Source organism: Bufo bufo, chromosome 2 (genome assembly GCF_905171765.1).
Source record: "Bufo bufo chromosome 2, aBufBuf1.1, whole genome shotgun sequence".
NCBI lineage: Eukaryota > Metazoa > Chordata > Amphibia > Anura > Bufonidae > Bufo > Bufo bufo.
The window spans coordinates 225,817,932-225,833,372 of NC_053390.1; the positions used below are offsets into that span (position 1 = coordinate 225,817,932).

The 15,441-nt window shown below is 41.0% G+C and overlaps 1 protein-coding gene across 1 annotated transcript in view; it reads left to right on the forward strand.

Moving 5' to 3' along the window:
* TMEM132C (transmembrane protein 132C) overlaps positions 1–14,334 on the forward strand; it is an 808,013-nt gene extending 793,679 nt beyond the window's left edge. Inside the window, exon 9 of the mRNA XM_040416234.1 lies at positions 11,301–14,334. Coding sequence (XP_040272168.1) covers positions 11,301–12,479 — 1,179 coding nt within the window. The 3' untranslated portion in view covers positions 12,480–14,334. The remainder of the gene's footprint in view (positions 1–11,300) is intronic.
* Positions 14,335–15,441: the final 1,107 nt, after the last annotated feature.

A 15,441-nucleotide genomic window follows, 5' to 3' on the forward strand; every position in this document is an offset into this window, starting at 1 on the left:
GTGAAATACACCTTCTTTGCACCAGTAACACAGAAATACAATACTTTATCTCTCTGTTAATTCTGTGGGTGACCTATAGCCATTTTTTTGGGGTACAATACACCTGATTTGCACCTGGAGGGTGGGTTCCTGTACCAACAGAAGCCAGGTAGACAACTGTCCAGCCAGACACAGTTTTGGAGGGTGAGGAGGATGATTGCTCACGGACATCACTGGAGCATGACTGGGGGGATACAGAGGACACAGACAATACACCTCCCTGGCAATTAGTTTCTAAAGAATTGCCGTGGGGTTGAACTGGAGGGCCTGTCATTGAGAATCTGACACCACACTTGAACATGCTTGGTTCAGCACCACATTCTTAACCCCGTTGTCTGAAGGCTTAATCACAATAGATGTATCAGCTTCAAGTGACACTATCCAATCCAGTTCTTCTCTCGTCAGTTTACTATGGCGAAATCTTGTCTTCCAATCTATTTAGTTGTTCAGTAACCACCATCAAGAATGTATCTATAGGTGTGTTGTCGTTAATTGGGGGATTTCTTGTCTATGAGAGTCTGAGGTCTGTGAAGGGTCTCCCACCTATTGGTCTTCCCCCTTCCACCAGCAAATCTGCCAAGCAGATGGCTATGTCCGGAAGCTCATCTAAAATTGATGCCCAGTTCAGAACATTGTCATTTATCATGACTTGCAAAAAAAAAAATTCTATTTGACTTGCATCCAAATAAATTGAGAGTCTTCACCCACATAAAAAGGGTGAATTTATGAATGGGGACAAGATAGCTCTTTACTGAGCAGCTTCATTTAATATTCAGTATTCTCTGGGACACATTAATGATCTGTAGATCATCAGATTGGGATGTCCTGGATGGCTTATTTAGTAGTGATCCTTCCTCTCTGTGAAGATAACAGGACACCAAGGGGCCCTTGGCTAGAAAAACAACCCGGCTATTGCTGTCTCTGCCTCTCTTACTACAACTCTTTGGTTTACCCCTGTGTGATGTAGATCTAAGGGGTTGCGTACTATGAACTTGTTCAGGTTCAGTATTAGCCTGTGTGTTTAAATCTCTTGATATGCCTACTGCTGACACATGATACTGATTATTTTATAGTCAGAATAGGCTTAACAGTGGTTTAGTACTTAGTACTGGTGCCTTGCCGTGCTGGCATACTAGGTTTAAATCTGATTACATCTGAATGGAGTTTGTATATTTTCCCCATGTTTCCTCTGGGTACTCTGGTCTCCTTCCGCAATCTAAAGACATATTGATATGGAACTTAGATTGTGAGCTCCAATGGGGACAGCAGACAATGATAATGTCTGTAAAGGACTGCCAAATATGTCAGCTCTTTATAAGTGAGTATATGAAAATTAAAAAAATAGTCCTCCACGCACTAGCGCAGGGATCAGCAACCTTCGGCACTCCAGCTGTTGTGAAACTACAATTGCCAGCATGCTCCATTCATTTCTATGTGAGTTTTTAGAAGAGCAGAGCAAGTATGCATGATGGGAGTTGTAGTTTCACAACAGCTGGAGTGCCGGAGGTTGCCTACCCCTGCACTAGCGGATGCTTTTTGTGTTTTCTAGTACACCCTTAGCTCTCCACAATGAACTACAGCAGAATACACCTATGGACCTTGCAGCAACCCCCATACAAGTTCAGCACTAATTAGCAATATACAATGCATTGTGAAAGTCTTCAGACCCTTTAGCTTTTTTCACATTTTGTTTCCTCCCCATGCTCTGTGATTAATACCCCATAATTAGAAAATGAAAACAGAATTTTAGAAATTTATTTTTGCTAATTTATTAAAAAGTAAAAACTTAAGTTTTGACATTTTGCATGGACATAAGTATTCAGACCTTTTGCTATGTCACTTGAACTTTAGTGGGGGGGGGGGGGGTTCCCATTTCTTTTGATCATCTTTGAGATATTTCTTCACCTTAACTGCAGTCGACCTATGGTAAATTAATTTTGGAAAGACACCCCCCTTTTATATAAGGTCTCACAGCTGACAATGCATACCAGAGCAAAAACCAAGCAATAAGGAGGAGGAAAGAACTGCCTGTAGAACTCAGAGAAAGGATTATGTGGAGGCACAGATCTGGAGAAGGGTCCAAAAAAATCTGCTGCACTGAAAGTTCCCACAAGCATAGGGGCCTCCATAGTCCTTAAATGTTAGACGTTTGTAACAACCATGAGTCTTCCTAGAGCTGGCCATCCCACCAAACAAATTATTGGGGAGAAGGGTTTTCGTAGGAGAGGTGACCAAGAATCTAATGGCTGTGCTCCAAATATCCTGTGTGCATATGGGAGAAATGTCAATCACTGCAGCACTTCACCAAAACGGGCTTTATGTTACAGTGTCCATAAAGAAGCCTCTTTTCAGTAAAAAAAAATACACATAAAAGCCCACCTGGAGTGTGCAAATAGACTCTTAAACTGTGAGAAACAAGATTGTGTGCTCTAATTGAACTTTTTGGCCTCAGTTCTAAGGGTCATCTCTGGAGGAAACCAGGCACTGCTCATCACGTGCCCTATACTATCCATACAGTGAAGCATGGTGCGGGTACCATCATGTGTTTGAGCGGCCCAGCCAAAGTCCTGACTTGACCCCAATCAAAAATCTCTACAGAGAACTGAATTTAGCTATCCACAGAGAGTCCCCATCCAACCTACAGAGCTTGAAAGGACCTACAGAGAGGATTGGCAGAAAATATCAAAATCTCTCCCGAAGCTGCTTCATCTAACTTTTGTTGATGCAATATTTTAGTTCTTCCTCTTCAATAAATTAGCAAAGATTTTTAACATTCTGTTTCACTTTGTCATTATGGGGTATTGAGTGTGGGATGATGAGGAAATTTAGTATTTTTTTTTTTTTTTAGCACAAGGCCACAAAATAACAAAATGAAAAAGACTTTTCGAATGAATTCTATGCTCTATATAGTAAATTCATTGGCAGAGGCAGAGTGTGAGGGGTTAATTCACATATCCCCTCCCTTCCCTCTCTGCTTCTAGGAGGGTGTACATCGACCTTATTGTTTTCATAGGGTTTATGCCCTGCTTTTATTTTATTTTGTTTTAGTGGTTTCATAGGCAGTGATTAGTTCATTTGACAAAACCCATTTACCGCTCTTACCTGTATAGTTACTTTGGCAAGGTAGATTTCCCTTATGAAACTTTGGCTTTTCCACCAATAAAAGTGTTGACTAGAGATGTCCCGAACTATCCGCCGGCGAACAATTCCCGGCGAACATAGCTTGTTCGCCGCGGCGGGCGAACATATGCGATGTTCGGTCCGCCCCCTATACATCATCATTGAGCATACTTTGACCCTGTACCTCACAGTCAGCAGACACATTCCAGCCAATCAGCATACCCTCCCTCCCAGACCCTCCCACCTCCTATCAAAAGGCAAGGACAGCATCCATCTTAGATTCATTCTGAAGCTGCGCTGTCACAAATTTGACTAAGTTGTAATCGCAATGCCATTAATGCAGGTTATATTGATCGCATTGCGAATTCAACTTAGAGCTGGGTTCCTAATGGTTGTATTGCTAGAATATAACGAAGATTGAGAATATAGTGCTATATTCATTATATTCGTCAATTCTAGCAATACAACCATTAGGAACTTAGCTTTAAGTTGAATTCGCAATGCAATTAATACAGGTTATATTAATCGCATTGTGAATTCAACTTACCACACTCTGCGTCAACTACATAATTTTCCATGGGAGTTTTGCCATGGATCCCCCTCCGGCATGCCACAGTCCAGGTGTTAGTCCCCTTGAAACAACTTTTCTATCACTATTGTGGCCAGAAAGAGTCCCTGTGGGTTTTAAAATTCGCCTGTCTATTGAAGTCTATGGGTGTTCGCCCGGTTCGAAATTTTATGTTCGCGACATCTCTAGTGTTGAAAGAGGTTCTTTTGATGGTATAAAATTACTACAACATGCACACTTGACCAACCTGACCTTGGCAGTCAGTGGAGGTCTTCACAGTTTTCATACTTTTAGTCCTAAGACATGCCTAGTAACATAGACAGCTTTCCAATGCATGCTACTAGAACCTGGCCTCATACATTGTGTTTAGACACGCATTGGCTTGCAATGTTCTTCTTCGTTGTGCTTTTTCATTTTCCCAGAGATTGTAAAATAATTAATTGAAAAATGTAATATCGACTAGATCACTTTATGAATGTATTAATCATTTTGACAAGGAGATTTTCGTTTAATTACATATTATACCAGAACTGATATTGACTCTTAATAAACTAACCGGATGGGTAATGTATCAATTAATCCGAGCATGACCATGTTTAAATGTCAATAGTCCATAGTGACGACTGGAGATAAATCTTGAGATAAATGAGAAATCTTGTAATAGCCATGGAACCAGCGATATATTGAAAAAAGATTGTTTGATGCTTAGTATTATGTGAACTTTTAGACCATTAAGATGAATGGCTTTATTTAGTATCTGCAAATGACCAAGGGTTGGCACATTGAGTTAACGTACCACATGGACAATGACTATGCAGGACAACCGCACACATTTTACCATGAATTGATGTGTTCATGTGATGAGTTTACTCTTTCACCTAGAAAAAATATGTGGCCAATAACTGCACTGAAAACCCCAATTTGTGGTGAAAATGCATGTAGTTTTGATGCCAGACAGTTGGCCATGCTGCACACTACTCCAACACATGAACCTTATATTATTAAGGAGGTAGACATATTTGTTGATGGGTCCAGTTAGTAAGCATAATTTTTTTACAAATATATTATGCAATCAGTATCAATGTATATGAAGCCTATTTTTATCAGTTGCCCTTCACAGAGGATCATCAAGTTTAACTTCTCTCAACACTACAAAGTTCTGTAGACGTTGTCCCAACTTTTGTTGTTTCAAAACAAGAATATACTTAAAGCAATAGAACAAAGGACTGTGGGACTTTGAAAGTCACAGACACTATAAAGTTCCCCCCCATCATCATGTGCCAGTATAAAGTCCCCCCCATCATCATGTGCCAGTTTTGTAATAAGCCCCCCCAATGTGCCAGTAACACTATTGTAAAAAAAAAAAAAAAAAAAACACTTATACTTACCTAAGTGTCAGCGATGCGATGCAGCCTCTTCCTGTGTCCCACGCTGTAATGTAAGGCTCAGGCGGCACGATGACGTCATTGCGCCGGCCTCTGATAGGCTGCCGGCCTAGTGCCTGCAGCCAGGGGCGTACATAAAAATCACTGGGCCCCATAGCAGGAATCTAAATTGGGCCCCCATTCCCCTTTTATAGCCCCTCCCTTTGTTCCATGAACTATTCTTGCTGCTGCGTTTTATAATTTATGCCATCAGGGCCGGAATGGGATTACAAAACAGCCCTGGCACACAAAAGAGGTATAATAGATGCAGATGTATATTATATACAGCAGTGTACAGTTATGTGAGGTACGCGGTATAATAGATGCAGTGTGTACAGGTATATAGTATATTCCCTAGTGTTCTGATATGTGAGGTACAGGGTATAATAGATGCAGTGTGTACAGGTATATAGTATATACAGCAGTGTACTGATATGTGAGGTACGGGGTATAATATATGCAGTGTATACAGTATATACAGTAGTGTAATATGTGAGGTACGAGGTATAATAGATGCAGTGTGTACAGGTATATAGTATATACAGCAGTGTACTGATATGTGAGGTACGGGGTATAATATATGCAGTGTATACAGTATATACAGTAGTGTAATATGTGAGGTACGAGGTATAATAGATGCAGTGTGTACAGGTATATAGTAAATACAGCAGTGTATTGACACCTCGTACCTCACATATCAGTACACTGCTGTATATACTATATATCTGTACACACTGCATCTATTATACCTCGTACCTCACATATATAGTATATACAGAAGTGTACTGATATCTGTACACACAGCATCTATTATACCTCATACCTCACATATCAGTGCACTGCGGTATATACTATATATCTGTACACACTGCATCTATTATACCTCGTACCTCACATATATAGTATATACAGAAGTGTACTGATATCTGTACACACAGCATCTATTATACCTCATACCTCACATATCAGTGCACTGCGGTATATACTATATATCTGTACACACTGCATCTATTATACCTCGTACCTCACATATATAGTATATACAGAAGTGTACTGATATCTGTACACACAGCATCTATTATACCTCATACCTCACATATCAGTGCACTGCGGTATATACCATATATCTGTACATATTGCATGTATAATACTGTGTAATATATGCAGTGTGTGTGCATGTATGTGTGTGTATATATATATATATATATATATATACAGAGCAGTGTATTGATGTGACACATAGAAGGTATAATACTGTAGATGCAGTGTTTATAGAAATATGTGGTCAGTTATGCATTATAGTCACTGTGAGGTACATGAGGTAGTGGTAACTGTCTGAAGTAGTATACATGAGTGAGCAATGAGTAAAAACAGGGCATGGAGGGGGGGGGGTAAATGATGAAAAGTGGAGGACCTCCTCTTACCTCTCCATTCCAGTCTGTATGGATCAATACAGAGCTGCTTGTGAACTTTTAATACTTGCTGTTAGGGGTTGAAGGACCTGTGATGATGTCATCACAGGTCCTGGCAGATGTACCTTTGAAACCTAGGAACTACACCATTTTTGGTGCAGTTCCTTTGCTAGATCCTGCAGGACCTGTGATGTTGAAGATGATGTCATCACAGGTCCTGGCAGATGCACTGTTCTAACCTGGGAACTACACTTTACACTGTGCAGTTCCCTTACAGGACCTGTGATGACATCATCAAAGGTCCTTTAGCTTTAGAAAGGTAAACAGGAGTAATTAGGGGGCGGGGCCTCTCCTCCACTTCGGTGCCTGCCTGCAGCCTATCAGAGGAAAGGGAAGGGACACGCCTCTCCCTCCCCTGCACCTCCGCTGGCACAGACAGTTTACAATGGAGATGAGCGCAATGGAAGCGCTCATCTCCCTGTGCCCTGCGGCGGCTGCTCACTTGGGGGGGGGTCATTTTAGTTGGGGGGGCACATGGGGGGGCACAGCATGATGTAGGGGGGGCCGCCGCCGTGGCCCCCTCTGGCCCCCCCCTGGCGACGCCACTGCTGCTGGCACTTCACCTGCGCCCCCCTCCTGTCCGCAAATGGTAGCGCCCAGGGCACCCGCTCCTTCGGCCCCTGCCTTGTACCGGCCCTGGCGTCAGCCAGGTCTGTGCTGAGTCACTTCACTTTGTCGTAGCTCCGCCTCCATGTGGTAATGTAAGTAGCTCCGCCCCTGGTGGTACCCCCGCCCACATGCGGTCCTCTCCTAGCGCTTCTGGTGCTTAATGTGTGAGGCCTGCAGCAACTTAGGAGGAAGTGAGTAAGGACCGGAGGCTGCCCCAGTGACCACTGTCTCTGCCAGACACTGAACTTGACTTGGTATGTTGTTGTTTTTTACCCCACCCATCCCACCTGTTCCCCTCTGGCCATCCTGTGACTGTCCCTTACCCACATACTGTGAGGCTACATTAACAATGTATTTTGCGGTCCGCGGATCTGCAAGATATGTATGCCGTCCATATGCGATCTGTATATTTTTGCAAACCCATTAAATTAAATGGGTCCACAGTATGCATTTTGTAGAGAAATATAGGACATGTAACATTTTCCATCTTGTGCAGAACGGACATACAGATGCAGAAAGCACATGGAAGTCATTTGCTTTCCGCATCCGTATGTCTGTTCCGCAAAGGATAGAAAATGTGACATGTCCTATACTGGTCCGCAACATGCAGGCTAGTTAATAGGTCTGCAAAAAAATGCAGATGGCACATGGGCGTCATCTGTAATTTGCAGATCATAAAATACATATGGTCCGTGTCGTGTAAATGGGTTAAAAGTGTTGCCCAGACATGCAGCGGTCATTTATTAAGACCGGTGTTTTAGACACCGGTCTTAATGACCCCTAAACTGGAAGTGGTTCTGCTGATGTTATGAAGAGGCGCCGGCCTCTCCATAACTTCAGCGCATCCAGCGCCAGTGTAAATGCATATCATCCAGACTGAATCCTGACCTGTTCATTTTAATAGGTCTGTGTGAGGAGGCATATGTCTGGCAATAACTACTGTGAGGGGCACATATCTGGCCATAGCTAATGTGAGGGGGTGCATATCTGGCCATAACTACTGTAAAGGGGGGACAATATCTGGGCATAGCTACTGTAAAAAAGGCACATATCTGGACATAACTACTGTGAGGGGGCACATATCTGGACATAACTACTGTGAGGGGGGCACATATCTGGACATAACTACTGTAAGGGGCACATTTCTGGATATAACTACTGTAAGGGGCACATTTCTGGACATAACTACTGTGAGGGGGGATAATATCTGGGCATAGCTACTGTGAAGGGGCACATAATCTGGCATAACTACTGTGAGGAGGCACATATCTGGCCATAACTACTGTGAGGGGGGCACATATCTGGACATAACTACTGTGAGGGGCACATATCTGGACATAACTACTGTAAAGGGGGGGACAATATCTGGGCATAGCTACTGTAAAGGAGGCACATATCTGGCCATAACTACTGTGAGGGGGCACATATCTGGCCATAACTACTATGAGGGGCACATTATTTTTTTAACCCTCATTGGCACTGCGCCACCAATGTTTATTATACTGGGGTGTTGGGGGGGGAGGGCGCACTGCGCCACCAATGTTTATTATACTGGGGTGTTGGAGGGGGGGAGGGCGCACTGCGCCACCAATGTTTATTATACTGGGGTGTTGGGGGTGGGGGGCGCACTGCGCCACCAATGAAGATAACTGACCTGTTAATACAAATACAGGAGGCGGGTGCCGGAATCAAATAGCCGACATCCAACCTCTATGACAGGGAGCTGCGATCGGTGGCCGTTAACCCCTCAGGTACCGCACCTGAGGGGTTAACTGCCGCTGATCGCAGCTCCCTGTCATAGAGGTCGGGTGCCGGCTATTTGATTCCGGCACCCGCCTCCTGTATTTGTATTAACAGATCAGTTATCTTCATTGGTGGTGCAGTGGCCACAGCCCCTCCCCTCCTCCTCCCATCTCTTTTCTCATTGGCGGTAGCGGCAGCACAGGGGGGAGGGAGAGACTCCTTCTCCACTGCGCTGCTGAGAAGAACATCGGCGGCGGGGCAGAGAAATATCAGCTCCCGTGCCCCGCCGCTGTATTCAACTGCAGAGCTGCGGCGGTGGGTCTAGTCGCAAATGGCAACAAGACAAAAAAGTCTTGTCGCCATTTGCAAATTCTAAGTCGCATTGGCGACCATTTTGGTCGCCATCTGGAGCCCTGCATAATCTAGCATAACTACTGTGATGGGCAAATAATCTGCCATAACTACTGTGGTGGGCACGTATCTGGGCATAACTACTGTGAGGGGCGCATATCTGGGCATAATTACTGTGAGGGGGCAGATATCTGGCATAACTACTGTGAGGGAGTACATATCTGTCCATAGCTACTGTGGAGGGGGCACAATGTGGATATTACTACTGTGTGCTGGCACAAAGGGGCAAAAATTACTATGTAGGAGCAATAAGAGGACATTAATACGCACCACAGTATCTGAAGGATTTCCCCTATCTTTGATGCGACTGATCACCCCTTCCTCTCCCTGTAGGATTGGGGGAAGATGACAAATTGGGGTCCCTTCTGCTGCCACACCTCATTGTATTAATCTTTACCTATGGCCTATGTTTATTTCTATATGTGTGGTTGGGGGGGCCCAGGCACATTCTTTGCACAGGGGCCCTCTGCTGCCAGTGTCCGCCCCTGAAGTTATGTAAGGGTATTTTCACACGCAGCAGATTTCATGGCAGAAAATTCCACAACTGAAAATCAGTTCTATTCATTTGAATGTGGCAGCAAGCATTTGGATTTCTGCAAGGTCCTTTAAGGTGAATGGAACTGATTTTCAGTAGCAGAATTTTCTACCATAAAATCTGCTGATTGTGAAGTCACCCTAACTGGTTGATATGCAAATTAGCCAACTCATTAGAGGAACCAAGAGGGCTCATATGCCAGCTTTGACTGAGTAAAATCAAGTTTTAGTCAAGCTACAAAGATGAAATGTATATACATAGCCAGCAGTAGATGGCACATGAAAGTTTTTTGGAAAAGAAAAAAGAAAAAATGTTCATTGGAAAATAGGGTTTGGACGAGTTTATTTGGAATATAAGTGGCCAAGTTTTTCCTAGAATTACTGAGGGCAGAACCCTATTACTGGCTACATTGGAAATTAAGAGGACATGCTTTATGTACATCCTTACACACAACAATATCTAGCGGCCTAATAACTCACAAACTGCAGTCACCTTGAGCTCTGTTCTTACAGTGCAGAGCCTGCTTACCAGAAAATATTTTATTGTTTTTAATTTTCTGTAGATTTAAGTGTGCTCTTCTTACATTCTGTATCCCAAGAACAAAATTTAGCACCATAAAATATACGAGACAAGTCATTGTGCTCATATGTCTTGGCTTATTAAAGTTTAAATATAGTTTTTTGCTGTGTATTATGAGTTTGTAGGTGTATGGAGTTTGATATAAGTTCATGCAAAGAGCTCAGATTTAGCCAGTTGTATGTGTGTTATAGCTCGAGATCTACAATGTGTAATGCCATACCTCAACAGATAAAATTCAAAAAAGTAAAAAAACATTTTGTAGATTAATGATCAATTTCTTTGGTTAGAAGTTTAACTGAATAACTACATAACTACAAGACTGTTTCCCCCATGACCTTCAACACCAAGGCTGCTTGTATATTTAAAGAGTAACTCAACTTTTATAGAACTTTTTGCTAAAATGTCCTAAATGCCCTAATAATAATTTTTGTAATATACTTTATTAATGCATTTAGAATTTTTTATAAAGATATCCCCCCTAAAGCACGGATTTCCCAGTGTACAGAGTACAGGCTGTACAGTTTATGAAAAGAGCCACAGCACAGGGAGTACAGGCAAGAGCACACATTGCTTTCTTTGTATTATAAGACTAGATTGTTTTTGTGTAATTCCAGGATTAAGGCTGGGTTCAAACAGCTAGATTTTAGCATCCATATTTCGGAACTGGTAAAATACGTCCAGGTTACAGCCAGCTGAAGCCACCTTTAAAGTTTAACTTTGTTGCTTATTTCAATATATGTTTATATATTAACAATGTAGGTTACCTAATAATTTAACACTTGTTTTGTTTTTTTCTTCAGGAAGCAGTAGTCAGTGTCTGGATACAGTTCAGTGATGGCTTAGTGACACCTCTTGATATCTATGATCCCAAAGAGTTTACAATATCTGCAACGTCATTGGATGAATCCATTATCTCCACTCACCAAAGCAGTCCAGTTAAGTGGCCAATTGTAAAAGCAGAAGGTGAAGGACAAGGTCCTTTAGTAAAAATAGACTTTATGATCAGCGAGGCTTGTCAAAAATCTAAGAGAAAAAGCATTCTTGCTGTGGGAAATGGTTATATAAAAGTGAAGTTTGGGCAAAATGATGCCATTTCTCCAGGTGGGACTGAATATGATGTGGAAGAAATAGAAAACCACACAAGTGACCGTCGGCAGAAAGTAGCAGACCCTGATCAGTATGGTAATGATGGGAGATATGATGGTTCTCTTCTGGAACGTGATAAAAGTGCTATAAGAAAAGGAAGCACCACTGCTAGATCTGTGATAAATGGCAAGATGGATGGCAATAAACTGTCTGAAGACAGTCCTCTGCAAAATATCCCAATAGATTTCACCAATTTCCCAGGACAGGTGGATTTACCAAAAAGTAATGGGGAGATGGAAGATAATGACCTCATAAATGCACCAAGAGGACTGAGTGATCTTGAGATAGGAATGTATGCTTTGCTTGGTGTTTTCTGTCTTGCCATTTTAGTCTTCTTAATCAACTGCGCAACATTTGCCCTAAAATACAGGCACAAACAGCTGCCAATAGAAGGCCAAGCTAATATGGCTCACTCCCATGACTGGGTATGGCTTGGTAATGAAACCGAGTTGTTAGAGAGCACACCAGATATATCACCACAGCAAGAAGAACATACTACTATAATAGACAGAGGGATTACCTTAGAAGAGAGTCATCATCTATTTAATGGTAACTCCCAGAAGAACCTGCAGAGCCAAACTCATCGGCTAACAGACGAAACAGAAAAAGCAACAAAAAACAAGAAAAATGATCCTTTACATTCCCCGACTTCAAAAAGAAAGCGGGTAAAATTCACTACATTCACCACTATCCCAGCTGATGACAGTTGCCCAACAGTCAACTCATTGTTGACAGCCAATGAAGATGATATTAAGTGGGTATGTCAAGATATGGACTTAGGAGAATCTAAGGACTTAAGAAACTATATGCAGAAGCTCAAAGATAAAATATAACACGGGGAAAGGGAAAGAAATACAACATATTTTGATGCCTTTGGTTTTATATGTAATATTATAATGAGAAGATTATAGAAAAAAAAACTTAGTATTACAAACTAGAAGCCAAAATGAGTGTAGTTTTTTTTAAGAAACTGCACTATAGGACTAGGTGTATGGATTTTAAGACCTGAACAATTCTGCAAATGAATGTCATATGGACAGTAAGACTCTTGAGAGAATAAAATGGAAATCACAAAGTGGACATACCAAAAATGGTTTATAAAAAAATTAAAACTTAGCAAAAAAAATTTATATTTCTAAGAAATTGTAACTACAAGATGGCAAGTAAAATGATATTTTCAGAAATCCAGGAAAAAAGTATACTGCTTGTTCCATTTTCTGTAGATATGTACAGTGTTTAGGGAATGGGAAAAGACACAATTTTGCATTGACAAAATTTTCAGAAATGTACATTGCATAGTAATTATTAATCAATTCCACTGCACATTTAGATTTTCATAAAGGTCTTCCCCATAAACATTAAGTTCACTCAATAGACCAACTTATGGCTTCTAACTGGAGTGGATTTAGCCCATATATGAAGATCTTGTCATCCATTTTACTTTGTTAAATATTACATTGCGAAATTCTGATAAAAATTTGTACAAATTGTAATGTTCATGTGGCACGTTAAACATCAACTCAAGGCTTAGTTCCTCTGATGTGTTCTGTTAACAGATTTGGTTTTAGAGAAAAAAAATTTTTTTGATTATTTCCTCCTTCCGTATATTATTGAGCTTGTGTGTGACATTTGCCCCAAGGGAAACTTGTCTCAGACGCTGCTGGAAATGCATCTGTATGTTTGCATTATTATGTTCCTTTTGACCTTGACTCATTTGAAAATGGGCATAGACAGGCAAACTTGCTTTTTCTGGAAAATGTATATGATTTTTATCTTTGATGGTTAAGAGCTCATGCACATGGCAATTCAGTTTGAACAGACTCTTAGAATCCTCTTTGCACTGCAGTAAGGATGTGCACCACATGGTTCCACAATATGGTCTTGTGCATGAGGCCTCAGACCGTTCTATATCTGTATGTTTCACTAGCTTATGCATTCATATCTACTGAGTGTAATCTTATTTTCAACATTGACAGCAATGACTATAAGCCAGTATTTTGAGAATGTTAACTTAGTAGAAATACAATTATTTAATATCAGAGGACACTTGAGATATCTGTGAAATGCTATATTTGTACTCCTAAACACAAAATCTTACACCATGTTTACAACACAATAGAAGCAGGTTATACTCTTGATATACAATGCATTGATCTAATTTAGTATCCATTTGCTTATGTTTACGACAGAAAGGGTACTTGTCTGCCGGTGCTAAAATATAACTATTATCAGTTGTAGCACATGAATTGTCAAACATCTTTATAATGATCTTAATATCCAGTGGGATGTATCTGGTCTGTATTAGTTACCAGAATGTCAAAGTCAAACTATACTACAGCACAAGCCATGGGCTTTCTGAAAACATTACACAGAATGTCCACCATTTTGAAAAAGAGAAGTCTTTATCTGCCATTCTCAAATTCTGTAATCTGGGCTTGGAGAACTTTAAAGTCTTGCAAAGCTACAATCCCCATTGTACTAGAGGATATCAAGGTATACTGAGAGCCTGCAGTTGGACACCAGCAAGAGAGCCACCCCCTCCGGTTCACAGGATTAACATGTTATTATCTGATACAATTGGGGACACCCCAGCGTTATAGAACATACGATGGAAAAGTAGATAAGTAATCAGAGCCGACGTCAGCTAACATAGATGGGAATGATAACATGAAATACATAAAATGTATTGTAGACTGGAAGAATGTAATATTTATTTATATATATATACATATATAATTATATAAATTGTGATTAAATACTTCATGTCATTAAGCTTGCCTTGTTTCCTCCTGTCTTACAGCTACTAACAGTCTAATATGTAGGTTCATTTCAGATAATTAAATCTGATTTTTTTTTGGAGTGTGCAGCCTGAGTATTCAAGTGAATGAAATTACTACCAGTTACTATTTCTTTTTTAAAATTGTAGACTAGAATATTGAATATACACGCTGATCATGGTGGATCATGAGTGGTATGCTTAAAGGGAACCTGTCACCGGGATTTTGTGTATAGAGCTGAGGACATGGGTTGCTAGATGGTCGCTAGCACATCCGCAATACCCAGTCCCCATAGCTCTGTGTGCTTTAATTGTGTAAAATAACCGATTTGATACATATGCAAATTAACCTGAGATGTGTCCTGTACGTGAGATGAGTAAGGGACAGGACTCATCTCAGGTTCATTTGCATATGTATCAAATCGTTTTTTTTTACACAATAAAAGCACACAGAGCTATGGGGACTGGATATTGCGGACGTGCTAGCGGCCATCTAGCAACCCATGTCCTCAGCTCTATACACAAAATCCCGGTGACAGATTCCCTTTAAAACTACTTTTTGGGTTATTTAAATACAATCCACAATAATTTCAACACCTAAATATCAATAATGTATATAAAACTATATATGTAATACCTATTCACTGTATTCCATTTAGTGAAGACAATAATATATGTTCTCACTTTAAAGGAAGATTCTATAGTGTATACTGCCAATACAAAACTTGGGATGTACATTATATATACTGTGTTTATAATAACAAAGTGGACCTCCAAGGCAGAAACAGCCTGGCTCACAAGAGTATTAGTTTACCCTCCAGTAGGCCGAGGTTATGACACCACAATCACTGCCAAAGGTCTCTGAAGTATGCATGTCATGAGAGTCAAAGTTTAACATGTATTACATACGTACCCTTTTCAGAATCTATATTATGCTCTAGTCTTCCCCCTTCCTGATGAAGTACATACAGGGCCGGCCTTTGGGGTGTGCGGGCTGTGCGGCCGCACAGGGGGCGCCA